Here is a 27,805-nt window from a genome sequence, read left to right as displayed (position 1 = left end):
GAAGGGACTACAAATCCCTTGATTACCATTAAATTAAAGTGATTTTTGATTGAAATCAGCCTTGAATCGTTCAAAGATATTTTAATTCTAAATCCAAACAACAGCGTGCTTGATTGTTTATTGTTGTGCAATTTTCTGCGACAAAGAATACTTTTCTACCACATATCACACATTAAAATAAGAAACAATCATTTTCATAGCTTATAGGGTGGAGTTACAATTTTTCTCCTTAGAGACCTGTCAAATAACAAGTTGGAGTTTATTCCTGAGAAAGCGTTCCAGAATCTGACGAGTTTAAACCTTTTGTAAGTAGACAACATATATCAAAGGGTATTTATACCTATAGAAGGAAATACGAATCTATAGATTTCCATTAATTTAGAGTGACTTTCCATCGAAACTAGCCTTGATTTATCAAAAGTGATTTTAATTTTAAATCCAAAAAACAGCGAGGGTGATTGCACATTCTTGTCCAATTGTATGAGGCATAGAATAGTTTTGGTATCATATATCACACAGTAACATAAGAGGCAGCCATTGGCATAGCTGAGAGTGTTGAGTTAAAATTGTTTCTCCTCAGAGACATATCAAGTAGCAAGTTGGAGTTTATTCCTGAAACAGCGTTCCAGAATCTGACGAGTTTAAACTACTTTTAAGTAGACAACATCTAACAAAGGGCATCTATGCTAACAGAAGGGACTACAAATCCCTTGATTACCATTAAATTAAAGTGATTTTTGATTGAAATCAGCCTTGAATCGTTAAAAGCTATTTTAATTCTAGATCCAAAAAACAGCGTGCTTGATAGTTTATTGTTGTCCAATTTTCTGAGGCATAGAATAGTTTTGGTATCACATATCACACAGTAACATAAGAGGCAACCATTGGCATAGCTGAGAGGGTGGAGTTAAAATTTTTTCTCCTTAGAGACTTGTCAAATAACAAGTTGGAGCTTATTCCTGAGAAAGCGTTCCAGAATCTGACGAGTTTAGCCCACTTGTAAGTAGCCACATGTAACGAAGTGTTTTTTTTATGCCTATTAAGTGGAATACGAATCGCTAGATTTCCATTGATTTAAGGTGGTTATCGATCGAAACCAGCCTTGATTTATCAAAAGTAATTTTAAGTTTAATCCTAAAAACAGCGAACTTCTTTTTACATTGCTGTCCAATTGTATTATGCACAGAATATCATTTGTATCACATATCACACATCGACATAAAAGGCAACCATTGGCATAGCTGAGAGGGTGGAGTGAAAATTGTTTCTCCTTAGTGACGTGTCAAATAGGAAGTTGGAGCTAATTCCTGAGAAAGTGTTCCAGAATCTGACGAGTTGAAACTAATTTTAAGTAGACAACATCTAACAAAGGGTATTTATGCTAACAGAAGGGACTACAAATCCCTTGATTGCCATTCAATTAAAGTGATTTTCGATCGAAATCAACCTTGAATCGTTAAAAGCTGTTTTAATTCTAAATCCAAAAAACAGCGAGCTTGATTGTTTATTGTTGTCCAATTTTCTGCGACAAAGGATACTTTTCTATCACATATCACACATTAAATTAAGAAAAAATCATTTTCATAGCTAAGAGGGTGGAGTTAATTTTTTGTTTCCTTAGATTCCTGGCAGGGAACATGTTGAAGCTTATTCCTGAGAAAACATTCCAAAATCTGACCAGTTTAACCTATTTGTAAGTAGACAACGTATAACAAAGGGTATTTATACCTATAGAAGGAAATACAAATCTATAGATTTCCATTAATTTAGAGTGACTTTCCGTCGAAACTAGCCTTGATTTATCAAAAGTGGTTTCAATTATAAATCCTAAAAACAGCGAGGTTGATTGCACATTCTTCTCCAATTTTATGAGGCATAGAATAGTTTTGTATCACATATTACACAGTAAGATAAGAGGCAACCATTGGCATAGCTGAGAGGGTGGAGTGACAATTGTTTCTCCTTAGAGACGTGTCAAATAGCAAGTTGGAGCTAATTCCTGAGAAAGCGTTCCAGAATCTAACGATTTTAAACTACTTTTAAGTAGACAACATCTAACAAAGTGTATATATGCTAACACAAGGGACTACAAATCCCTTGATTATCATTTATCTAAAGTGATTTTCGATTGAAACCAGCAATGAATCGTTAAAAGCTGTTTTAATTCTAAATCCAAAAAACAGCGAGCTTGATTGTTTATTGTTGTCTAATTTTCTGCGGCAAAGAATACTTTTCTATCACATATCACACATTAAAATAAGAACCAATTTTTTTCATAGCTGAGAGGGTGGAGTTAATTTTTTTTCTCCTTAGAGACTTGACAAGTAACATGTTGAAGCTTATTCCTGAGAAAGCGCTCCAGAATCTGACGAGTTTAACCCACTTGTAAGTAGCCACATGTAACGAAGTGTTTTTTTATCACACATCGACATAAAAGGCAACCATATGTATAGCTGAGAGGGTGGGGTTAAAATTTTTTTCTCCTTAGATACTTGTCAAGTAACAGGTTGGAGCTTATTCCTGAGAAAGTGTTCCAGAATCTGACGAGTTTAACCCACTTGTAAGTAGACCACATATAACGAGGGGTATTGTTATGCCTATAAGAGGGAATACGAATGTCTAGATTACCATTAATTTAAGGTAATTCTCGATCGAAACCAGCCTTCATTTGTTAAAAGTGGTTTCAAATCAAACTCCGAAAAAACAGCGAGCTTGATTTTTCATTGATGTCAAATTTTGTGAGGCATAGAATGTTTTTGTATCACACATGACTGAGTAAAATAAAAAGCAACCATTTGCTAAATTTTTTTGGCCTAAGAGGCTTGTCAGGAAACATGTTGAAGCTTATTCCTGAGAAAGCGTTCCAGAATCTGACCAGTTTAACCTACTTGTAACTAGACAACATATAACAAAGGGTATGAATCTCTAGATTCCATTAATTCGAAGTGGTTTTCGATCGAAACCAGGCTTGACGAGTTGAACCCCTTGTAAGTAGACAACATATTACAAAGGGTATTTATGCTAATAGAAGGTAATACTAATCTTTCGATTTCAGTTAATTTAAAGTGATTTTTGATCGAGACCAGCCTTGATTTTTCAAAAGTGATTTTAACTTTAAATCCGAAAAACTGCGAACTTGAGTGTACATTGTTGTCTAAGTTTATGAGACAGAATCACGGTTTTGCAGCTCACATCACACAGTAAAATAAGAAGCAATCATTTGCAAAGCTGAGAGGGCGGAGTTAAGTTTTTTTCTCCGTTGAGATTTGCCAGGGAAAAAGTTGAAGGTTATTCCTGACAAAGCGTTTCAGAATCTGACCAGTTTAACCTACTTGTATGTAGACAACATATAACAAAGGGTATTTATGCCTATAGAAGGGAATACGAATCTCTAGATTTCCATTACTTTAAAGTGATTTTCGATCGAAACCGGCCTTGATTTATCAAAAGTGATTTAAGCTTTTAATCCAAAAAACAGCAGCGAACTTGAGTGTTCGTTGTTATCCAATTTTCTGAGAAAGAAAATTTTTGAATCAGATATATCACATAGTAATATAAAAAGCAACCATTTGTATGGCTGAGAGGGTGGAGTTAAAATTTTTTCTCCCTAGAGGTTTGTCAGGGAACATGTTGCGATTGTTTTCATCCAAATATCCTGATTCCTCAGTTTGTTTCATTGTAAATGGGGTTTGTTACAGTCCTTGGTTTACAAAGCTTTTTTTTCTCGTATACTTTCACAGGGCGCCCGAGATATGATATCTGTGTTTGCCACTGTATTGAGATGGTAACTGTTACATACCGATTTATAGTCGCGTGCATGACTAAAATTTCCCAATTGCTTCATCAAAGTAGCCAGGGTTGCAGCCGGACTTGTCACAAAATCCCAGATATAGTCCGTCTTTGCAATGGCTCCTAAAAGCTTGTTCTGACAACCTTTGTGGATGCACAGATCCATTTTTGATTAGCTATTTCTTACGCGCTTTGTGATTGGTTACATTCTTATGAGAAATATCAGTCAATTGATCTTAATTTGTTCGCGTGTATATTGTATGTTCTTTTGTACAAAGCCTTCTTGTCACATTGGTACATTCCAAAAGATCGAAAAAGTTATGTCTCATTGGCCTGTTTGTTGTCATTTAAGCTGTCCTGTCATTGAATAGAATGACAAAAGAGTGTTGCTCTCTAAGGGATGGAAACAATTCGATGTATACTGCGGGATTGAAAGTTTGGAAAAGTATTGGCAAGTACGAGTGAGTCTGTCTAGTGCCTTTTGTCACAACGTACCATCCAGCAGTAAATTAATTTCAACTAATATTGATTGCACATTGGAATGTGATGTATAATCAGCTTTTGCTGAAAATTATTTAGGTAAATCCTCCAATAATCCCTTACAAAAAGGGAAAATTTCCGATCGACACGCTTGTGAGAACAAAAATAAATAATTTGAAGGCAATCCTGTGCGATGCAACCACAAAAGTCACATGGTTGCTCATTTACATGATTGAATACTCTTGTCTCAATTTCTTTCTCTTTGTCGTTACTTCTCCACATTTAATGTGACGATAAACACACATTTACGTTGAAGAAAATATTCGAAGACAAGGTAAACGGGGAGTGCATTTTAGAAATTTCAACTGAGTGCACGTATCTTGAAGTCGTAAATGTAATAACTTTCCTAAATGTAATAAAGTCCTAAATGTAATAACATTTGATCCTAAATGTAAGAAGTGACAGCTGTTGCACCAAAAAATCCTCTGACCAGTATTCATGTCACAATGCGTGCTCACTGATGTCAATCATCATCTTTTTACCTGCTAGACGCAAGTCGAGCAGCAGATCGTCATACTGACGGCATCACATGACAGTTGGCAAAACAATGAGTACGCTGACCAATACCTCCTTATTCCATTGGCTCAGATTTTTAAAAAATTGATGTACTTGTTATACTTGTGCGATCAGTGATGGAGGTACAAGGTACAAGTCATGATTGAGGTACAAGTCATGAACCAAATTACAAACTTGGACAAGGGAGTCTTCAGACTTGTAGGCCAGACAATTTGCAGACTCGGATATACATTTTCTGACTTTTCTTTCACGACCAGACCTTGTTAGCATGCACCTCTTGTTTCTCAATTCGGACCTTGTGACAAATCTCTGGAGAGTTATTGCTTTCAAATTCTCGAATGTTCTCATGATTATATGAATAGATACGTGATACTATTTCTCCCCAAGAAAACATAATTGGGGTCAATTATGTTCTCTTGATCTTGAAGTGCATGCAACAAATCCGACAAATAGAACTGGTATAGTAGGGGTCTGCCTCAAATCATATACTCACTGGCTTACATTTACCAGGTGTTAATGGAAAGAAGCTACTGACCAGCACATTAAAAATGGTTATTTATGTTAAGGGCTGCAAATGATGTCCCGGTCCCCAAAACTCACGTAAAAAGTTTTGCCCTTGCCTCCTCTGAGATGTGAGTAAAACTAATCCTGTAAGCCGCGTTTTGATGGTCTACTAATTGATTTAAGAAAAGGAAACATGGTTTGCTCGACGCACTGATCTTCTTAACGATCAAATATTAAGTAAAACATTGTAACCTGACTCTGAAACGGAATTTTCTTCTACTGAATCGGCCCTATGGGACTGATATGCACGTAACCAGCTTAATTTAAAACTTTCAAACTAGCTGGTATTAACAGAAAAAATTTGTCCATTAGCGTTACATTAATTGGTTGAAGTGCCTTTGAAAAAATTCTTGAGTTCATATACCAGCGAAGTTTTGACTGATGATGATAAAAATACTTTTAAGTGCGAAAAATATTTCACGAGCCTATAAAACATTTCCCGCAGTTCTCTTTGAGATCTATATCGAATGTAGTATGTTAATACTTGCAATGACTCAACGAGAGAGTTATTGTTTTAGCCGTTATGGTTTTAGCATTACTAGCATTATTGTGGGATAGGTCTGTGGCCCATAAAGATCGTGGAAACTTCGAAGGGAACACAAAACCCTCTGCCTCAGTAGACGACGACTGTGAAGCCCTGCTCGACCTTGTTGACGAGAAGGCGCCTGACAACCAGTGAAAGAACGAACGAGAGTAACGCGTGCAGCTGCTGTACGACACTGAGGAGACGGCGAAAGGATATCAGTCAAGGAAGACCATGGTAATAATGCACTATATTATGAGGGGCGTCAAATATTAAACTCATCAGAGGTGAACAAAGTAGTGATTGAGGAGTTTAAAAGGACGAAAGAATCTGGTGCGGGGAAGCTGGCTTGCTCTGAGGGACAACCTTTTTCGTAATAAGTCGAGCTAAAAATATGAGGAAGGGAGGTATAGCGTACTTAGAAAGTCATCCATGCGATAGTGACGGCCTCCCTTTTTTGGAGTATATGGCAGATGATGGGTTCGCACGCTGCGACGACTATTCAACTTATATGGCGCGAGATGGGGCCTATGGGGATTCGATAACAATGTATTCAGCAACAAACTTGTATAACATCGACATCCAAAACATAAAGAATCAACCGCTGTTGTAAAATAAGTGAAAGAAAACTAAAACTTGCACAGAAATCTGTAAAAGGAATGAAGACCCAATTGAAAGTAGAAATAAGAAAACCTGGAGACGTTTCAAACGCAAAGCTTATTCAAGTACTTTAACATTCTGTTTTGAGCTTAACTAAATACGTATCTGCGCTTCTAAACCACCATGACCTACTCGCTTGAGTGGTCGTTTGTATCAACAACAGGAATAATACTTCAGTTGAGAACTCACAAATACATCTGCTGGAAATTCTCGCTGTTGAGGCAGCGCGGCACAGAGACCAAATGAAGATGCAACATACAAGTTGTTTGGCTGCGCGGTGTTGAATGAACAGCCTTGTTGGCGGGCTTGAGACCGCTGGCGTGATAGTAGGTATTTCATCCGGGAGTCAACGAAACTTTTCGTTCTTTGCAGAGGCATTTGGCCCGATTCCACATCAATTATTCATTAGCACACAGTAGAGCTTTTTCGGATCGAGTTTGGACCCTTTAACTCTTAAAAGTTCAGCCGATCGATCGAAGACTTCGGCCTCCATGATGAGATCGCGCTAAGTGATCCCGATCCAAGATTCATTGCGAATTGTTAATTAATAGTGAACCTTTAACTTATAAAATAACAATTACAATGGACGGAAGGTTCCTTGCTGAGCTGTCCGTAACGCACAAGTACAATAACTGATGTTATGCATTATACATGTGAACGAAACAAGTGATCTGGAATCTAACCACTAAAGCGCGCGTTATTGTTCACAAATACAACAGATATGGATAACTGAAACTTATATTTTCAGTAACCCCCAACTTATTATGGACAAGGTTACATGATACCAAGAAATGCAAGAGTATTTTTGAAAATGCAGCAATGCTTTGCCACGAATTTTAAATTACGCCTAAGAAGGCTACACGTATTTCTGTGTTTTTTTTTTTTTTTTTGGCATTCTTCATCGCCTCAAATCTTTTCCTCTAACTTTTTTAATTCATATACTACTCATATAATTCAAGGGCTCGTTTATTTCTTCATGAGGTGTTGGTTTATGTTCATGGCGTGCCCAGTTTTAAACGAATAGACACCTATCGATTGCAAGTGTAAATTGGTTCTCTACGTTGATGACAGAAGTGATAGCGCCTCTTTAGAATGCAAGCTGCGAGTTTTCTCCGGGACCAAAGCTCCTCATATACCAAATTTTGAAAACAGTATCAAAACATGCGTTGATTACAATTTAGCAATTCTTGACCATTTATTTACACAATCTAATTGAATTTATTCGAACTACTTCCAACTCCGAGAAGACTACAATATCTAAACCGTTTCTTGATGTTATAGAAAGGCAGCATATTCTTGTCAATTATTTTAAGACCTTGAGTGTTGGCTCGGCAGGGGCTCGAACCCTCGACCTCCCGCGCATCAGTCAAGCATTAAGAGGTCAACGAGGATTAATAGGGGTGGGATTCAAATTAACAGACTCTGGTGACTATTGTAGGGATAATAAACAACTTAAGAATTGGAAATATCCAACTGATGATCAAGATGCTTGTACAAAATCTTATGCTGACAAAACACGACCTATGAGAGGTACCCTAGATATGGAAGACAATGAAATAATAAATGTCGCTAATCCTTCAAACAACAAAGATGCAGTTAATAAGCAATACGTTGAGCCAAATTCCTGAAAACAAGTGGCGGAGATGTTTCAGGTAATATCGTTTTCAGAAATAGCAGCCCATCATTAAGACATATTACAGGTCTTTCTGATAATCCTCTTTCTGGTACTGCTGCTGTAAATCTTAATAAACTCAATTCCGAACTTCAAACAAAGGCTGATCTATTAGTTGTAACCAATGGATTGAATGCTAAATTAGACAAAACAACATTCAACACTGAGATAGCTAAAAAACTAGATTCCACAAGATTAAACGCTGAGATGGGTAAAAGGGCTGATAAGAATTCTGTCATGCTTTTGGATGGGAGTCAAGCTATGACAGGTGAATTAGACATGCAAGATAAAAAGATAATAAATTCGGATGATCCTTCAAACAACAAAAAAACAGTCAATAAGAATAACTTATCGTTATTTAACGCGTCAAAACTCAACAATTAGCCAAAAAAATAAAAACTTATTACATTCCATGAATATTATTAGGCAGAATTAAGAGTTTTGAAATATATTTTTTCTTGGACTTTGAATGATGAGCCCTCGTCAACTACTAACGGTGGAAAATTGGAAACAAGGTCAGGTAGTGAAGTCACTAAACAATTACACAACAACGAAAAACCTTCAAGTCAGACAAAGAAGACTACTTGATATGCCAAGATCATTTTCTGATGATAATGAAGCAATAAGTAAAGAATATGCTGATGACAAAGCCGTAAGTGAAGCTCACAAATGCTTACCACTTGATGGTAGTCGATCTATGACAGGTGATTTGAACCTGAACAATAAAAAAGCGATCAATTCAGCAGCACCAACAACTGGAACCGATTTTTGTAATAAGACGTATGTGGACACTGAATTAGCTAAAAAGCATGATATTGGCAGTGTTGATTTGAGTGATTATCTTGATAAAACAAAAGGTGTTGATATTGAAAAGCCTTTAAACTTCACTAGTGTTCATGGAGCAGATAGACAAATAACTGGTATTTCAGATCAACCATTGAATGGAACTAGTGTTGTTAATGCAAATAAACTCCAGTCTGAACTTCTTAAGAAAGCTGATTTAAGAACTATGAGTAGTGAATTAGATGGTAAATAAGATAAAACAACATTTAATACTGAAATAGCTAAAAAACCTAATTCATCGAATGTTTTGCTTTTGGATGTTACACGGGCTATGACTGGGAATCTAAACATGAATTCCAAATCTATAACAAACCTTAAGGATCCACAGCTTGAAGAAAGCCTCAATGTATCTACTGTTAATTACGTTAATAAGACAATTAGCGACAACAATGCTTTCATGAAAACGAATTATGAAATATACTTTGATGACCATATTTCCCGTGGTGTAAGCAGTAGATTGAATAATGATCTTAGGTATATTATGTATGATCCCGGCCAATTCAGTGATGAAGATGATATCTCTGGGAAAAAAACTGACTGATAATAGTGACTTTCATGAATTCAATAATCGCTAAAACCATTTAAACTTAAATTAGACTCTTCAAAGGGTCATTATTCATCACGGCTTGGAATTAACATGTACACCGCTGACAAATCAAAATATACAGTTGCCATCGAATTATGGTGAGAATCAAAAAGCTTGATTACAATAAGGTGACTCTTACAGCTGTTAGCTCTATTGAGACAGTCAAGACAATTAATGAAGCGATTTTCCAGTCATGTAAGAAGTATTGTTCATATGTCAAAATGGACCAATACAACGCCTAATTATTTAATAGTTAACGTTGTGATGGAAAACAAATCGGGACAATCATACGATCAAGAATTAGATGTTTGAGTTGTCGTTTACGTTTCTAAAGGCTAATACAATGACTTATCAGTTAAAGATGTTTGGGATGTATTTTATTGTGTAATCCACAATGGCTACTTACATTTCAATGCACCCCTATTTATTGACAACCCAAAGGAGAGCGTCAATCCAGCGACAAGGCATTATGTAGACGATGTCGCAAGAGCGATATGGTATAGAGGTAGATTGAATATCGATTCACAAATAGGACCAAGACGAAAAAGAGCAATGGGATTTATAACAACCACAACTCAAAAATTTCAATTTATGCTAATGAAACAAAGTGGCTCAGAGGGATAACGCTGATTTTACAGTCAATAATTCAGATCGTACTAAACTTATAATGAATGATGCAGGATTGTACTTACTTACATACATCGATCAAGTTAATAGCACGTTTAATATCTATCTTAGTTTCATTCTTGAGAAAAAAAAAAAAAAAATCCCTATTTAACAACAATAATTCCACAAACAGGCATCAACGAATTCCATGATTTTAGCGCTACAGTCATGTTTTATGCCTAAAAATAATACATCTTTAAGCATTGAATCATCTTTTGGTTTTACTGCCACTTTGGACTCTTCAAATAAGATGACGAGTTCAAGTGGTGTTCTTTTCAGAGGATCAGATCATAGTTACATCATGATAGCCAAACAAGATTGATCTATTTAATATATATGGTTACGAAGAAAAAGAATATATTCAACTGGAATCACATATCACAAAAACTAACTGAAGACCGAATCAATGAGTTGAAAACTTTGTGCAGATTCTATCACGAGAAATATTGGATTTATAAGACTATGCATACAAATCTAAACAGGAAACATATTGCAAGTCAGGTCACATCTGTTGGTCTCGTCGTTATTGGAACTATTGCTAGTGGTGTTACATTAAATCCAATTATCCTTGGAACTGTGTCTGGGTCTCGACTCTTATTAAAAACATTCTTATAATTAAAGAATTATAAATCAAGATTGAGATGTGCAACTTTGCTTATACATCTTATGAAAAGATATTAACTGAATTGAGGTCAAATTTGAGAGGCATAAACTTCGATGAACATTTATTTCTCAACTATATCAAGGTAATTGACGACGAAATAACAGATATGTGTCCATCAGCAAACAAATATTCAGAAAAATATGATTCAAAATTCACTGGTGAATGATTGAGTCAATTTTATCTCCAATTAGATTTTGTATTTGAGCCTAATACTTCTCATATTGTTTAAGTTCTCTTTTGTTTTCAAGATTGTATTTCATTTGGTGATAAATTCATCATGTAAATTAGCTTTCCAATAATAAACTTTATTGATATTATTCTTTTCCTTGTACCAGTTATTTTTTATTAAATATTGTTAATAAGATCAAAGGCTTTTAAGAATTTCTCGATCGGATTTCTTGATATTTGAATTCGTGTTTCATCATTAATATTATAAATAACCTTTTCCACATGGTATTTTCTTCGATAGACTGATTTTCTTCGGACTTTATGCAGGTTTTCATGAAAATCAATGAACTTGTAATTTTCCAAATCTGAACCATGGACTAATCACAATTGGTAAAAACAAATAAACCATTTTCCAAACTAACACTTCTATTCTTACAACATTTCTCTTGAACTGGTTAATTTTTTTTTTTTTAATAACTTCATCACAGAAAGGAAAATAACTTCTTTTTTATCACCCGTCATGCTAAGTGAATATTATAGTTACACATCTGACATAAACTATATATTAACTATATATGCATAAAAAAAATTAAATATTTTCGAGACCATTCATCCATTCTCTAAATGATTAAATTAACTAAATTTTCATTTTCTTCTAAATAATATTTGATATCATTAGCGATCATATACAATGCTCTGATAAAATTCAACATCTATATATTTATTAATTATATTTTTTCTCAAGTTTGAACAAGCTTCAACCGGTTTCAACTGGGTTTTCGACCCGCCATTTTCAATTTTCATAAGTCTGCGTTTTTGGATTCCGACTTTGTTGAAAATATTTTTCAATATAGTTTTCAAATTTCTGGACTTTTGATTTTTGATCTGAATTTTTAGATGTATTTTTCAAATTTTTGGAAAAAAAAATTTATATCATATTTTTTTTATTTTTATTTTGAGCCCCCCGAGGAGAACTGTTGTGAAACCCCCAATTACTATACTACTCAAGGCTACGACTCGAGTAGTGCGTTCTCATATTCACATTCATCTATTACTGGCAGCGGTCCAAAAGCTCACGTCTGGTACTAAAACTATTCATTCTGCGTATCTCGAAACTCAAGAAAAGCCTAGAGTAATCACTGCATCAGCTGATACGGCAGACTCGAGTGCGGTTCGGTATGCCTAAGTACTTAAAGTAAAATACATGTTCGCCGAGCGTTAATTGTACTCATATTGTATATTTGAAACAGTGGCTCTGAAAGAATCAACACAACTAGTAAGTTATTTGGTTCTCTTGCCGAAGAAGCTAGCCACTGAAGTAAGAAGTCATTTATCCCCCTCAAATATGGTCGGGTTCAAGGCCATCAATGAATTACATGACGATCTATTATAAAGTGTAGATGATGCGTAAAGACACGTTATAGGCCCGTTGCCTAATCAGAAGAGAATTTTCACGCCCACTGCGTAAGAGCTAACATCAATATTTCAATTTAATCAAGTTTCAAATTCACAAAACAAATGACAGTTACATCAATCGATTGATCAATCTGAGGTACGCTTTAGATAGAATACAAGACTCCTTAATGGTGATACAACCGTCTCCGATTCTATATCCAATACGGAAAGCCGCCTGAAAGCTCTCCGTACCAGAAAAGCAGAAGCAATTATGATTCGTAGCCGTGCCAAATGGTTAGAAGAGGGCGAACGCCCCAGCCCATATTTCTTTAATTTTCAGCGAAGTAAAGCGCAAAGATCGCGCATCTCTTCAGTGTACGATTCAGACGGCAATGAGGTCTTCTCCCAAGAGGAAATTTCGAAAGCGTACGTAGATTTTTACTCTCGACTCTTTCCGAAGAGCCGTTAGATGTCGCGATGCAAACCGATCTTTTATCCACCTTGTCTCGTCAACTCAGGTCCAATCAGGCATTCTCTTGCGAAGTTGACTTGACGCTCGAGGAAATTACTGTCGCTCTGAATTAAATGAACACAAACAAAGCTCCCAGCCCTGATAGCCTTTCGGTCGAGTTTTACTCAAAGTTCTGGGACCGCTTGGGTCCATATCTGTGCCAGGTATTCAATGCATGATCTCAAGCTGGAGAGATGTGCGAGTCTATGAAAACTAGTAATACTCGAGTCATTTTCAAGAAAGGGGATCGCAAAGGTCTTAAAAATTGGCGACCAATTTCCTTACTAATTGTCGATTATAAGATATGTTCCAAGTCTCTTTCTCTCTCTCTCTTTAAAGTTTTACAATTTATCGTTGACCCTGATCAAACCTGTTCTGTGCCGGGTCGGAAAATTACGTCAAACCTACACCTATTGCGCGATATATTAGACTATATTGAGCGCACTGATAATTAAAATGATGAATATTAAATACTAAAATAATCTAGCAGTGGACATTCCACGAAACTGGCATTCTACTCAGGCTCGATCAAGAGAAAGCCTTCGATCGAGTTAATCGCACTTTTTTATTGAATCTCCTAAACCGTTTTGGTGTTGGTTCGTCATTCTGCCACTGAGTTAGCACACGATATAATGATGCTAACATGCAACTCATCGTTAATAAATGGTTAGCTGAAGCGATACCTTTGTCTCGTGGAGTGAGACAGGGGGATTTCCTGTCACCTTTGTTGTATATTTAATGTGTTGAAACTCTCGCCTGTAAAATCCGAAACAATCCCGCCATAGAAGGCTTTCTCTTACCCGGCGTACGCCGAATAAGATCTAATGTTGGGGTATATGCTGATGATACGACCTGTATTGTTAAATTTACTCGTTCGTTGGCATCTTTCTTTGATACCATTAATATTTATGAACGCGGTTCTGAAGCGCGCCTAAATGTCGCCAAAACGGAGTCCATGCGTCATGACGAGCTTTGCTCAAGAAAAAAATTCTCAGCAGGCATCGTAAACTGATGCCGAGGTCTGGGGAAGAAGGCGTTGGGTGGATGTCATCACATTAATTACACCACAATGTAATTATACAGATTAGCGCCCACGAATCCACGAGAGATACGCGATTGCGTGCGAGTTAACGCGGGGTCATCTGTTGGCGATGAAAATCAAAATCATGAAATGAAATGAAGTTTGTTGTGCGCGTAATGGTCGTAAAATACTGCGTTTTCTCTGTTTCTGCCTGTTTCCTTATAACGACATTTTTAATCACGTAGTCTTTCAAAGATCCTTCCTTTTCACAGAAGAGGCAATACCGGCGAGGCGCCGTATTCGAAAAGCCTCTCTTTCGATTATTTAGGTATGATTCTTTCGCTTGGTTTGCCATAAAACAGTAACAAAAGATATCGCAATTTTCATGTGCCGTACGACCTGAATAACAACCGTATCGAATTTCCAGTATTGCGTCACTTGGTGGATCGATCAGTGTTCACGCTTTGCCATCGTAGTACACGATGTTATTGTTTTGGTACAAAACCTGTGGCGGTCGCACGACTTGGCCTCGTATCCTGGTTAAATTCTTACCAATATTATAATATTAAACCTCGACGAGATTTTTCATGTCGAAATGTCGAAAAGCATCATGTTTTCGATTTCGAAACCATTCGAAATGAAGTCATAGAGACAGTCGGATTTTCGACGTGCGGCTTTCCACCGGCTAACTTAACCACGCAGAGTCTTTGCAGGATTACAAGTGCCACACTTGACCCTTGCAAGCATTGGTATCTACTTTTGAAAGAGGTATGTGACGTTCCTTTGCGTAAATATTTCATATGCGATGTATTTAAGATATTTCCCGACCAAATCCAAAGTGTGGCGACACGGGAACTTCAGCCGGCCAACTCATCGTTCGGAGTAGTGGGGTTAGCCAGGATTCCCGACCTCGTTCACGTTGTGTTCACGTTCTGTCTAATAGCTGGTCTATCTTCTTCGTAATAAACAATCCCCGACGAACTTATTAAATCTGCGGGATTTATGACTATCGTAAATCTGGTGAACTCCGCCACGCTAGACTTTGAGCCCGAAGGCGCGAAAAATTTATCTTTTGGCGCCAAACTCAGTCACGACTCCGAAGAGCTCGCTTTCTAACTTAACGAAAGATCAGCTAGAGTAAATTCCCTTGGAGTGGAACTGAAGAAGCTTCGAACACAGATTTCTCATCTCGAATCAGCGTGGAGTCAATTTTACAGACCCTTTTTTCCACCTCAATGTTCGTACCTTGTCGTGGTGAGGTGGCTTGAGTGCCTCAATGACCAATTGCCATACAATGCCTTTAAAGAATTCAGCTTCAGTTGGTGGGCTGTATTTTCTGCAAGGTAGAGGCCAGACTAACACGGACTTTGTCATTGTAGTTATTGTTATGATTATTATAATTATCATTATTATTAATGATTTTGTTATTGTTATCATTATCTTTATGATTGTGATTGAATCATTTTCAAAATGAAATAGGCTGCTCAATGAGGATGGCATGCTGAGGCAAGTAGATTTTCATTTATTTACCCCCCCTCCCCCCAAGTAGAAATTCAAGTGTTTCTGATAGTTTTTCTCTTCAATAGATTGTTAGAATGCAAAAGATTTTCTAAGACACATTGTACAGAGGGCTTGTCTTAAGTAGTTGTTTTCTGATTCAAAACCACCTGCCTAGTTCTGTTTCTCTTGGGTAGTTAGTCCATGGACTGTTGTTATCTGATGGCAGAACTAACAGGTGGATCTGTTTCTCTTGGGTAGTCAGTCCATTATGGGCTGTTGTTATCTGATGGCAGAACCACCAATCTGTTCTGTTTCTCTTGGGTGGTCAGTCTATGGACTGTTGTTATCTGATAGCAGAACCAGTCCCTATTTTTTTCAGCTCTATGCTGTCAGTCTTTTATGGACAGTTATTTTTATCTGATGGCAGTTTTAGCTTGCTCTTTTTGTTTTCAAAAATGTGTTGCTTATGCTGTTTGTCACGTATCATCTGTTATTAGTCGGAGGCACTTTGGTCAATCAATGCTATCATTGTCTTCATTATTATTATAAATGTTAATTCAGCTGCTACTCTTCTCTCTTTGCCACAGGGCCCACTACAGACAGCACTAGCTTAACGAAGTCCCAAAACCTTTCACAATGAGCCAACTCAAGAATTACAGTCCTGAACAGTTTTTGGGGTTTTCCTGGCTTTTCTTGAGATTATTTTGTTCATAGATAAACATTGAAATAATCATAATAGTAATATAAATGATAATAATAATGATTTGTTATTGTTATCATTATCATTATCTTTATGATTGTGATCATCATTTTCGAATTGAAATAGGGTGCTCAGTGAGGATGGCATGCTGAGGCAAGTAGATTTTCATTTAATTCCTCCCCCCTCCCCCCAAATAGAACTTCAAGTGTTTCTGATAGTTTGTCTCTTCAATAGATTGTTAGAATGCAGAAGATTTTTTAAGACACATTGTACAGAGGGCTTGTCTTAAGTAGTTGTTTTCTGATTCAAAACCACCTGCCTAGTTCTGTTTCTCTTGGGTAGTTAGTCCATGGACTGTTGTTATCTGATGGCAGAACTAACAGGTGGATCTGTTTCTCTTGGGTAGTCAGTCCATTATGGGCTGTTGTTATCTGATGGCAGAACCACCGATCTGTTCTGTTTCTCTTGGGTGGTCAGTCTATGGACTGTTGTTATCTGATGGCAGAACCAGTCCCTATTTTTTTTTTTCAGCTCTATGCTGTCAGTCTTTTATGGACAGTTATTTTTATCTGATGGCAGTTTTAGCTTGCTCTTTTTGTTTTGAAAAGTGTGTTGCTTATGCTGTTTGTCATGTATCGTCTGTTATTAGTCATATGGTGACTTTGGTCAATCAATGCTATCATTGTCCTTAGTATTATTATTATTAATTCAGCTGCTACTCTTCTCTCTTTGACACAGGGCCCACTACAGACAGTACTAGCTTAATGAAGTCCCAAAACCTTTCACAATGGGCCAACTCAAGAATTGCAGTCCTGAACAGTTTTTGGGGTTTTTCTGTCTTTTCTTAATTTGTTTTTGCCCCAGTTTCAATCACTTGGATACTCTTTCAGCTAGACTAACAATAACACTATTTTGTTCATAGATAAACATTGAAATAATCATAATAGTAATATGAATGATAATAATAATGATTAGATTAATGGAAATAATCATAGGAATTATAACCATCAGGATAATGAACATTATTTCTCTAACTATTGTAAATATTTTTATCATTATTACTATTATTATCATTATTATTGTTCAAACAACAACAAACATATGAAACATATGTATGACTACAGTACTAGCTTAATGTTGTCATTGTTGTCATTGTTATTATTATTATTATCATTATTATCATTATTGTTGTTATCAATGTTATTATTATTTCCATCATGAATTATTAGAGATGCTTGGAAAAAAATGATCTATAATTCCCTCCAACTCATTATTCTTTCAGTTAAGTGAATTAAGACTTTTGTGAACAGTTACTGCTTTATTCTGTCATTCCTGATGACCATAGAAATGGTGAAGGTCCACAGATATTATCCCTCTAAGAGTTTCTCCAGGTGTTTTTTTTTTCCTCTGAATTTTGTTACAACAGAATGAAGGGCATCAGAGTATAGTGCGCCCAGCTAGACATGAAATGCATTAATATTACAGGGTCATTTTGCTGTATTCAGGGTTTAATCTTAGCCTTCTACAGACAAGTTTGTTCCTCTAAATGCAAAACACATTTTATCGTTTTTTAAAACAAACTTACAAAAACTGCCAAGAAACAGCTACTAAATTTATGGAAACATGACGAACAAGTCAACTAGACTGTGTACTACACATCATTGAAATCAAAGTATCACTTTAGGAACATAAAATCGCAAGGTCAGTTTCCCATTTTTAGTGCCTGAGAAAAGATCAGGCCACCAGATTACTTCAAATTCTCTGGTTGCTCGTCCATCTCAATTTCCAACAACCATTTTAGTTTACTGGGTGAGAATCGTGCTTGATTTCTTGCCCCATGCTCTTTAATTGGCCGCCTGTAAAGCTTGTTGAGAGTTTAACAGCTACTACTTGGAGCAACCTCCATATTCCCTCGATAGCTTTTCTTAGCTCTAATGGTACAGAACTTTGGTGACTCAGACCAGAAATAACATCATATACTCTACCATCCCTGTAATAAAAAACTTTGGATTTTTCTCTCCATACAGGGGGCTGCAAATGTATTTTTACCCTCGCACGTTTATAAAAGCATTCGGCATGCCTGCTAACAAAGCTTGCATGTATGTTTCAGGAACTTAGTATCTTTCAGCTCGACACCATTTGCCTGAAACCAAAATAATAATTACGAAAGTTAAGAGATTATTTACTTCTGGAGTGAAATGTACTAAATGATTTGCCCTTTCAAACATAAACCTGAGTTATCAGGTTTTGTCAATCACAAAATTACACGCCGGGTTATTAGTATTCCTTGGGGACCTTCCTATATTATCATAAATATCTAAGACAAGCAGGTCATTTAGCTAGGTAATCTATGTTAAAAACCGCGCTGTACAGCACTTAGAATTATTTTCCTCACTCATTTTTCTCACACTGCAACTTCGCGTACTACGCAATTATTACTACGCAGTCATATCTGGTGTCCAATTGGGAGAAGAGCTTATTATTTTTGTTTTAGAGGTGAATTGCGATTTCTTGTATGTCCCCTATTTCGGCGAAGAAAAGCTCGAACAAATACTGAAAGTAATGAGTAAGTCACTATGAACAACTAGTGCAAAGTGACAGCACTATCGAGCCAAACTGAGAACTGTTCTTTAATGATTTTCTACATGAACCACCAATTCTTACTATTTTTAATTTCTGCGTTTTAATAGACTTTGACATGTTCTTGAGAAGATATTAAATAGGTTAGCGCTGTTGTTCCCTTCTAAATTATTTTGGTGGAAGCGCCTCAGAAGACACTGGCTTAACTAAAACCGTGTTGGGCGACGTTACATTTTGACTGCACAACCCGCAATTAAATTTAATTTTAACAGCTATTCGAGTGTGTGAAGAACGGAAAAGAGCAGAATTACATACCATCGGCCTTTCGATGCACGGACGAATTAAAACTTTTTACAATTCCACTTATCCATTGCTTGTAACTGATAGACCTTGCCCTTATTCTTGCGGGAGGCTGTACGATCTGTTGTCCATTGTAGAACTTGGCAAACTTAGCGCACTCTGCCTCGAGCGTAACAATGTGATCTTTCGATTCTCTATCTCACTAGCGCAGTAGTTGTGTTGAACATGGACGAATAATACGTCGCAGCGTGTCTTGTAGATAGCTAGAGATGCCATGCATGTTTAGGATAAGCGCAGAATATGGACGAGCGTTAAAGCCGCCACTGAAAAAGCACAATCGACCGTTTTTCATTGTAAGGATCAGGTCTTTCACACAGCTGTCAGAATTAAAGAGAGGAAGAACGTCGATCTCGCTCACCTAAGTAGCGAAGTACACCACGAGCGGCGACGATGATCAAACACCTGGAAGGTCACCGTGGTGTCCCTCTACTCTTTGGTATCATAACCAAGAGCGAGCCCTTTCGACTTGTCACTAAATTTTACGGTTTATAAAACAAAGGCCCCGCTCTACACAAAGCCTTAAAGAATGAAACACTAGAAAAGCTTACTTAGCTTGGAATTATAAAAATTTCCTTTCTTAAAAATCGAAGACTTTCATGGTTTCCGTAACTTCGTATTTTTCCAAATTTCCTCTTTTACATGTTATGCTGTTTTGCATTTTCTTCAACGTATAATTTAGTTCAGCGTCGATCATTTATCATCCTTAGAAGAAAATATTCTGATCTTTACGTTTAACTATAAAATTGCTTTGGCTTACATTGTGCCCATAAAAGGAGCGTTAAATTAAACATGAGTTGACTCCACGCGAGGGTTTTACCTGGAAAAATGCCTGCACACGAGAGACACCGACATTACCGCGTGTCCCTTTCTGGAAAACATTCGTGTTATGACAAGAAAGGTCAGCTTAAGGGTTTTGGGTTACCCAAACTATGCAATTTTGACGCCGAAAAGTGCCAAAAAGTAATTACAGAAACTTCATCCGCAACACCTTGAACGTGCTGTGGGCGCGAACTGAGATCTTCTCTTACAGTTAATAATTGCCAGGCGGAACTCAGATCCGGCTTAGCCTAATTTGCATAAATTTTTTTGGTGGGCAAAGCTCGTCATGACGGAGCGATCAACCATATGGCCTCAGGTGGTTGACTAAAATAAAAATCTTTGGAGTTGTTTTCGGCAATGATACTGAAGTGGATAATTGGCAACCAAAACTTGAGGAGTTGGAAAAACATCTTAATCTCTGCAAATCTCGTTGTCTCTCGCTCGTTGGCAAATCTCTTTTGGTCAATTTCTTAGGAATCAGTAAACTACTCTAGATGTATTCGGCTCTGTGGGTCCCTCGATGGGTTATTTGTAAAGTAAAATCGCTAACTTGGCCTTTTGTTTGGGGCTCTCGTTTTGAGACAGTAAGTCGAGGGACCTGCCACCAGCCTTTTAATAAAAGTGGCCTCAGAATTTTCAATTTCCAAATCAAAGGTGACTCCTTAAAGCTAACCTCTCTAGTGTCTTATCTCTCTAACCCCGAATCAAAGTCCTTTTACCTAACCAAATACTTAAAAGGATTTAGGCTTCCCTCGTTTCGGCCGGAGTGGCATTCTCTTCGCCACAATTCCACTCCGAGCTCGCATGACTCTACACCATATTACGAGAAATGTTTTTCGGCGCTTACCACTCCTCGTGGGATTGTGTCCCGCAAAGAGTGACAAGACTTTGATTTTATCTCTAAGGAATGCTACGGGTCCTGTTTAGAGATAATTCTGCTTACACTATCGATTTCAAACTTGACAATCTCTTGAGATTGGTTCGAGATGACTTTTCTGAAAACTACAAGAATGATGTAGTGTGGTCAGTTGTCCTTCGGGCCATTAAAGTCCGCGATTCCCTAACACATTGGGACTATATTAAGCAAGACAAACTGGAAAAAATGGCGGTTATTATCGAGCTCTTGAGGAAAAAATCTCCTACTTGAGATAACTTTTTTATAGACCGTACTTTCCCTTTGAAGTCTTCAGTAGAAATACACAATTTATGAACAGTTTGAATGATTTCGCTGCGTCACTTGCTCATCTAAAGTAAAAGTATAATCATCACCATCACTAGTGCCACTGAATTTTTACACATCAATGTCATTCAGAGTCAATTGATTTTAATGAATCATCTGAGTTCGTTTATTCAATTTCGGACCTGGCCATGGGATATTGTATGTCTAGCCTTCGATATCTTCACTCCACCTCAGTTCATGTACCACATGACTATAAGTGGAAACTGTTCAGCTTTCTTATTCCGTTTATTTATTAATCTATTCATTTTCTCCCCAAACGGCGGGAGAAGAAATGAAGACAAAAAATTAAGCAAAAACTTGAGATCAACTGTAGAATATATTTAAATTAGCGAAACATTTTCAGAAATGGAATAAGCTTTTGCCACATATCGTTTTGTAGGATGGGTGTCGTCCAAACAGTGTAGAGTAGCATACGAAGTCAATTTTATTATAAAGCACACAATTTCGCTAGATACTATTATTAAGGAACTGTAAGGAATTTACGTAACATATTGAAAGGAGTGTAGTATGTCGTTAAGTAAATTAAAGGCAGAGTATCGTGTAGGTAGTGGAAGTAATCGATAGTAAGTCCTCTGCTGTAATCAAGTTTATTGTAAACTATACTTTGTTTGTGGTGTGTTCTCAGTAAACTATTGTAAGCAACGTACTGTAACTGAGTCCTGTAGTGTATTTTAAGTAGAGTAATGTTTTGTAAAATGCCTAAAAAAAAAGAAATTATAAAAAAAAAACTGTAGAATATATGTTTTCCCAGTTTTTTGGTTCGGGAAATGAACCCGTCTTAAGGGGCTACAGGAAAAAAAAGATTAATGGTTGACTGGACCATCAACTGACCATCATGTGGTAAATGCCGTAGCTCGAGGGTTCACTCTGACTCTTGCGTGAAAAAATGCAAGATGTCGAGACCTCTGATCATGAAGTGGGATAATATATTATGGCCGGTAGATATCTTGCTCCTGTGTTCTCATTGGCTTTCCGATTGGGCACGATGGGCTCGGCAATACCCGTATTGATCACGCGCAAGAAAAATAGTTCGTAACTTTTGGAAAATGACGACCACGAAGACGCAAAACGCGGATATTCGAAACAAAGAAAGAACTTTACGACCGGCTGACTTTCTTCCTCGGCTCTCGAAATAAACAAGTCACTCTTAATCCTTATTAAAGTGAAATCCTTTTGCTTTATAATGAATCCCTCATTGACCAAGCCAAGAGAATATGAACTCTCCAAACTAAGCTTTTTCGATAAAGACGAACGGATATTAGCCTCGTTTCGGTTCATTAAAGCGCCCAAAAAAGAAACCGGCCAATATTCAGCCATCCCGACCTCATGCTAGGTTACTAACGTATATGAATGCATTTTCCCAAACCCATACAATTGTGGCAGTGGAAGATAGTAAACAATTTGCACTTGCATGAATTTGTCTAATGACTTCCTTTTCCTTGTAATTTTTTTCATGAAGTGTTATCTTAGCACTGATTACATGAGTACATCGTCAAAATCTGTTTCGCTAAAGAGTCTAAGCCAATATTATAAAGAGAGGTATTGGTCAGAGTTCTCTTTGCTTTGACGTTTGTTCATTTGATGCCAAAAACACATCAGTTGAATTGAAAGATGATGTTTGACCTGGTTGAACGGCCTAGCCTGTCACGAGCCTCCGATAGCTTAGTGGTGGAGCATGCGTAGTACTAATCTGAGGGTCGTACGTTCCATTCCTATGGAAGCTCTCCAAGTCCTTTTTCTCAGAATACGTCTGCGTCATTCATTGTAAAAATCATTTTTCATCTCTAGAAATCCTCTTATCATGAAATACTAATTTAGAGACTTATTTCCTCAGGTTTTTAAGTTCTAATAGACTCTCCGATATTTCAAGACAAACTTTTGCCGGGCTTAGATGTCTGAAGCTTCTGTGAGTATTTTGTTCTTTTTACCAAGAGATAACTACGGAATACACAATGCTTATTTCCATGATCTCGGTGGAGCCCTACCTTATTAACAAATGGAGAAGCCTTGACCATGCTCTGTTCTGTTGTAAAGCACGCAGGAAGTGGCTAGAGCACGAAAGAGGTGTAGGGAGAAACACAAGACGTAGTGGAATGTTTCTCCCCTTTTCTTGAGAGCACGATCAAGGCTTCTCTATTGTTTCATAATAAAGAATCCGTTAAATTCCCCATGCATTACTTTTAAGTCTTTATTTGTTTTTTCATTACAGTTTTTATTTCCACACCAAACAACAGTGTCCTAGAGCTAGGTACCATAAGCCAATGAGAATCTTCATTAGAATGGCTCAAGTTTTCTGATTGGTTGAACGAGATTTAAGCTGTCAAAAATATCAAACCACCAAAGTTCACAAACCATCAGTATTCACAATTTCCAATAGTTCGACTGCCTTAGTTTTTAATCAACACTTTTTCCTTAAGTTTCTTAGTCTTATACTCTGGTAGAACACGCCCTTTCAACCAATAACAGCGCGTTGTATCCGAACTTTATCATTATATTTAGTCAAATACATTCGCTAAGTTGTTTAAATATGGCGTCTTGTAAATTCGAGGTTTTAGCACATCTGTAGACTTTGGTTTATGAATTAGGATCTCGCTGTTAGAGCTGGCCTTTTGATGAAATTTCGCTGCTACATTCTTTCGTTTTGAAGGATGCTTTCAGGCAACAACCTAACCTCTATTCCTGGAGACAGTTTTGCTGATACTTCTTTGGAAATGTTGTGAGTATTCTAGTTTGACCGTGTTCTTGTGTTGATATCAATCACAGCAGTGTTCTCATTCAAATCAAAACATTGCTTTCAAACCAGAGCTCATAAAGTTTAAGAAATAGGTCCTACTGGGGAAGTTGCACGGCTTTGGTGCTAACTGAAAGTAAGAAATCAAACTGAATGCGCTTTAATTTTTAATAACTGTTATTTTATTGTCTCTCTGACTGCCTATACGAAGGTTCCTTCATGGAAACAGAATAAAACGAATCGCTGATAACGCTTTTAATTACCTCAAGAACCTGGAACTATTGTGAGTTGTTTATCAGTTTAAATGATCTAATTTACAAGGCTTCGCAAGTTTTTTTCAAGCTATACATTAATCATAGTCACGGCATTAAACCCACTGACGCATGGGTTACCTGTGCTTATGATAGGCTGTTAAATTGGCTTTCTAACCTTTTGGCTCCTTCGTAGGACACTGTTTTCCAACCCCATTGAGTCACTTCAAAATGGGACGTTTAAAGGAGTACCCACCAACGTCCAACTGTGAGTACATGCATCACTCAGTTTCTACCAGCGCTACATGATTAATTAGTCTTTATTCATCGGGCCCCAGCTTTTGGATGAAGATGATGAACATAAAAAGTTGAGTACCTGAAAGTATCTCAATCTCGAAAACCCTGATATTCACAGTTTCTAGATGTCACATTCGTGGCTCAGCAAAATGAAAACATTTTAAAGTCTTCGCTTTCCTGACATATGTGCTTGAACTAGGTTTTCCTAGGTAACCAGGTTGTAATTAGCCAAGTTTGCCAAGGTTTAATGCCAGGCTTTAAACTGGTTTATATTTCTCCGTTTTAATTACTGGGAATTTCTCTGCTGGGCCGATGGTGCTCTGTGTGAATAAGGCTAAATATCATCTGAAGATTTGAATCTTCCATTGTTTTATTTTTTTCAGGCTTATTTCGTGTAAAAGTCTTCGTATAATCCCCCCAGAGGCACACGGCCCTTTAATGTGAGTGACTTATTCCAATCCGGGCTTCCTGGCCCTGCTCACGTCATTGCGTAGATTCCTAGGTCGGGGATTTATAATGAAAGTCTTAATAAAGCGCGTGCGGAGCAGTATGGATCATATGGCGAAAAGAAGAGTATTATGGCGAAAAGAAAAATTTAGATTTATATACAGATAGAGCATTTTACGAAGCAAATACCGCACTGACGTCTAACGAAAAGATAAATGAATGAATGAATTCTAGAGCATGTCCGTCGCAGGCTTATCTATCAAGTGAGTCTCATCTTTTATCATTTCGTTGTTTATTCTGCAGTCAATGCGCTCCATCACCTTTAACGTATTCACTTTGCGGTGATGGAGCGGGAGAAGTTGTGTTTCGTGGACAATGGGGCTCAAATTGCAGTCTGACAGCCAAACTCAAGCCCAATGCAATGTGTTACAAATGCAGTTTTTGTACAGCAGGCACCCGTGGCACCATCGTCTCTTGTTCAAATTGTCCCAAAGGTATAACCATGCACTTTTCATTGATATAATAATCGAGAACGATTTGACATTAAATTTGAACAGTCTTTGCGTAGATGGCACTTTGCAACAATTAAAATTTGGAATTTCGGTCTAAAGTTAAATCAAATGCAACGATTTCTTTTCAGGAGGCTTTTATCAAGATGAAATGGGTCAGACCGAATGTAAGAATTGCAGCACGGGTACTTATGTTCCTGAGAAGCACTATCCTGGAAAAAGTGCAACTGATTGCCGTGCATGCCCGTATGGTAAGAGACTTGGTAGACAACGATTACCTTTGAATTAAACTGTTATTCCGAAATCGTTTATGCTAAGTCGAGTAGCTTAACATTTAAAAACCATATGAAGAACCAAAATGAGTGCTTTTAGGATCAGGGATGTTCGATATATTGAAGTTTAAAGAAGCATATCCACGAATTACTAAGGACCAGTCATTATTGATTGCTCGGGGGATCAGGAGATTGAGGGTGAGGGAAAGGGGGAATAGGAGAGGGGTCAGTCGAAGCTAGAGGAGTAGAAAGCGGGAACTAAAGGATATTGACTATCAGTGATGGGAAATCTTTGAGAGACTGGCGGGGGAAGGGTGGGGGGAGACTCAGGTAAATCTTCTTGTGACACAACCAAAATCCTCTGACACCCCAGACGATAAATAGTTACCAGCCCCTTACGATCAAATGATTTCAAAGCTTTTTTATTAATAGGAAAAATAGCTATAGCCATAGAATGCGAATAATCACTCCTTTTCGGCGAAGTCCGTCACGCAAGTCAAAAGGAAAAAAAAACGGTGAAAAATTACTTTCTTGACCTTGTTTTTTTTATCTCTCAAATGAAACTCAGAAGTAACTTAATGGATGTAAAATATTATCACACAAATTTCACTTTGCAATTTACCAACCTTTATACATAGCATGGCACTATACAGTTACACATAGCAAAGCTTATTGTCAAACAATAGCGATCTCAAAGTAAGCAAAATAATTATTTCCTTCACATTGTTATTTACACGATTTGCGAAAAAATCCGTTGTACTTCATCACCGTCATTAGCTGATAAACGAATAAACCTTTGTCTTTTCATCAAACAGGTACCCGTACTGACGAGTTCGCTGGATATCGTGCATGTAACTGTCTCAATAATTTCTTCCGCGTGGATCCAAGATGGCGGACTTAAACAGGGGTCCACTTGTTTGAACAACTGTAACTTTTAAACCCTGCTCGGCTTAGGCATAAAATTTGGCGCACTAGTATATAAAAAAAGAAACATTCGCAAGCTGTAGATATTATTAGATTTCAATGACAAAAAACAGAACTACGATGGTAGGAAGTAGCAAAATGGTTTAAAAATGGATCACGTGCTATGACTGTGACTATAACTTTGTAACCAGTAATGGTTAAGCCATGAAATTTTGCTCACTTATAGAAGAGAGTCTGATATATTTTTGCCGTAAGTATCAAGTGATTTAAGGATGAATACTCTTCGCGGAATTCGAGTTGAGAGCCATAAAAAAATGTCTTCTTCATTTATGAAAATTTTCCAAAATTCTGTTAAAATTAGGCAATGAAGATACGGGCCTGTAATTGTTTAGTTCAGTTTCATATCTTCCTCAAATATGGGCGATTTTTCACATCTAATTTTGGCTGTATATGTTCCAAGTGATATAAAAAAATTAAAGATTTCTGCTACGACATGACGTAGAACGTCACTTGTACACTTTAATATCCGAGTGGGGCAGGAGTAGAGGCTGTGTGACTTATTGTTGGGAATAGGTAATATTTCCAGTCCAGTTTCAACCGGAGTGATAGTTGAAAAAATTAGTATGAGACGCGTGATTTACATTTCCCTAAGAAATCAGTTAAACATTTTGGGGTTGGAGGTAACGGATGAGCTAATTTTTGTCCAACCGTTGTGAAATGCTCATTGAGTATATTAGGCAATATTAGGCTAAAAAATTGCAATATGCAGACCTCTTCTCCCGACCGAATTCTAACAGAAATCGAAAACGGTTGTTTATCATCGACCTATCAACGGATCTGCAAGAGTCTAGAAATGTTGTCAGTTCACGTTGTAAATTGACCGCTTACAGGGGAAAAAGCAAGCTTCCCTTTGGTATAATAACGGCTACACGATGAAAAGAAATGAGAGTTTACGGGATAGATTTTTACAAAAACTAGGCTTTCAAGCATGTAGTGCCTCAGGTCACGGGCCCCTTTCTCGAAGGCCCCGAACAGTTTTCTCGTTCGGAAAAGCAGT

At 37.2% G+C, this 27,805-nt stretch overlaps 2 protein-coding genes across 3 annotated transcripts; both read left to right on the top strand.

Moving 5' to 3' along the window:
- The first annotated feature begins 227 nt into the window (after nucleotides 1–227).
- Nucleotides 228–11,519, top strand: LOC148733806 (uncharacterized). Its single transcript, XM_088758751.1, has 4 exons — nucleotides 228–305; nucleotides 928–999; nucleotides 2,489–2,560; nucleotides 5,968–11,519. Exon 4 carries the CDS (start codon nucleotides 8,734–8,736, stop codon nucleotides 9,298–9,300), a length of 567 nt encoding a protein of 188 aa, XP_088614877.1. The 5' UTR covers nucleotides 228–305; nucleotides 928–999; nucleotides 2,489–2,560; nucleotides 5,968–8,733; the 3' UTR covers nucleotides 9,301–11,519.
- Nucleotides 11,520–24,156: 12,637 nt separating this feature from the next.
- LOC148733805 (sushi, von Willebrand factor type A, EGF and pentraxin domain-containing protein 1-like) lies at nucleotides 24,157–27,235 on the top strand. Of its 2 annotated transcripts, XM_088759003.1 has the most exons (6): nucleotides 24,157–24,331; nucleotides 24,496–24,567; nucleotides 24,980–25,036; nucleotides 25,347–25,537; nucleotides 25,684–25,803; nucleotides 26,640–27,235. In XM_088759003.1, exons 4-6 carry the CDS (start codon nucleotides 25,465–25,467, stop codon nucleotides 26,723–26,725), a joined length of 279 nt encoding a protein of 92 aa, XP_088615129.1. In that variant the 5' UTR covers nucleotides 24,157–24,331; nucleotides 24,496–24,567; nucleotides 24,980–25,036; nucleotides 25,347–25,464; the 3' UTR covers nucleotides 26,726–27,235. The 2 variants fall into 2 exon arrangements, with proteins under 2 accessions (XP_088615129.1, XP_088615128.1); XM_088759002.1 differs by having other exon boundaries at nucleotides 24,157–24,567.
- The last annotated feature ends 570 nt before the right edge of the window (nucleotides 27,236–27,805 follow it).

Source organism: Stylophora pistillata, chromosome 4, assembly GCF_964205215.1.
Source record: "Stylophora pistillata chromosome 4, jaStyPist1.2, whole genome shotgun sequence".
Classification (NCBI taxonomy): Eukaryota; Metazoa; Cnidaria; class Anthozoa; order Scleractinia; family Pocilloporidae; genus Stylophora; species Stylophora pistillata.
Note: the sequence above shows the minus strand (reverse complement) of the source record. Positions and strands in the feature narration are given on the sequence as shown.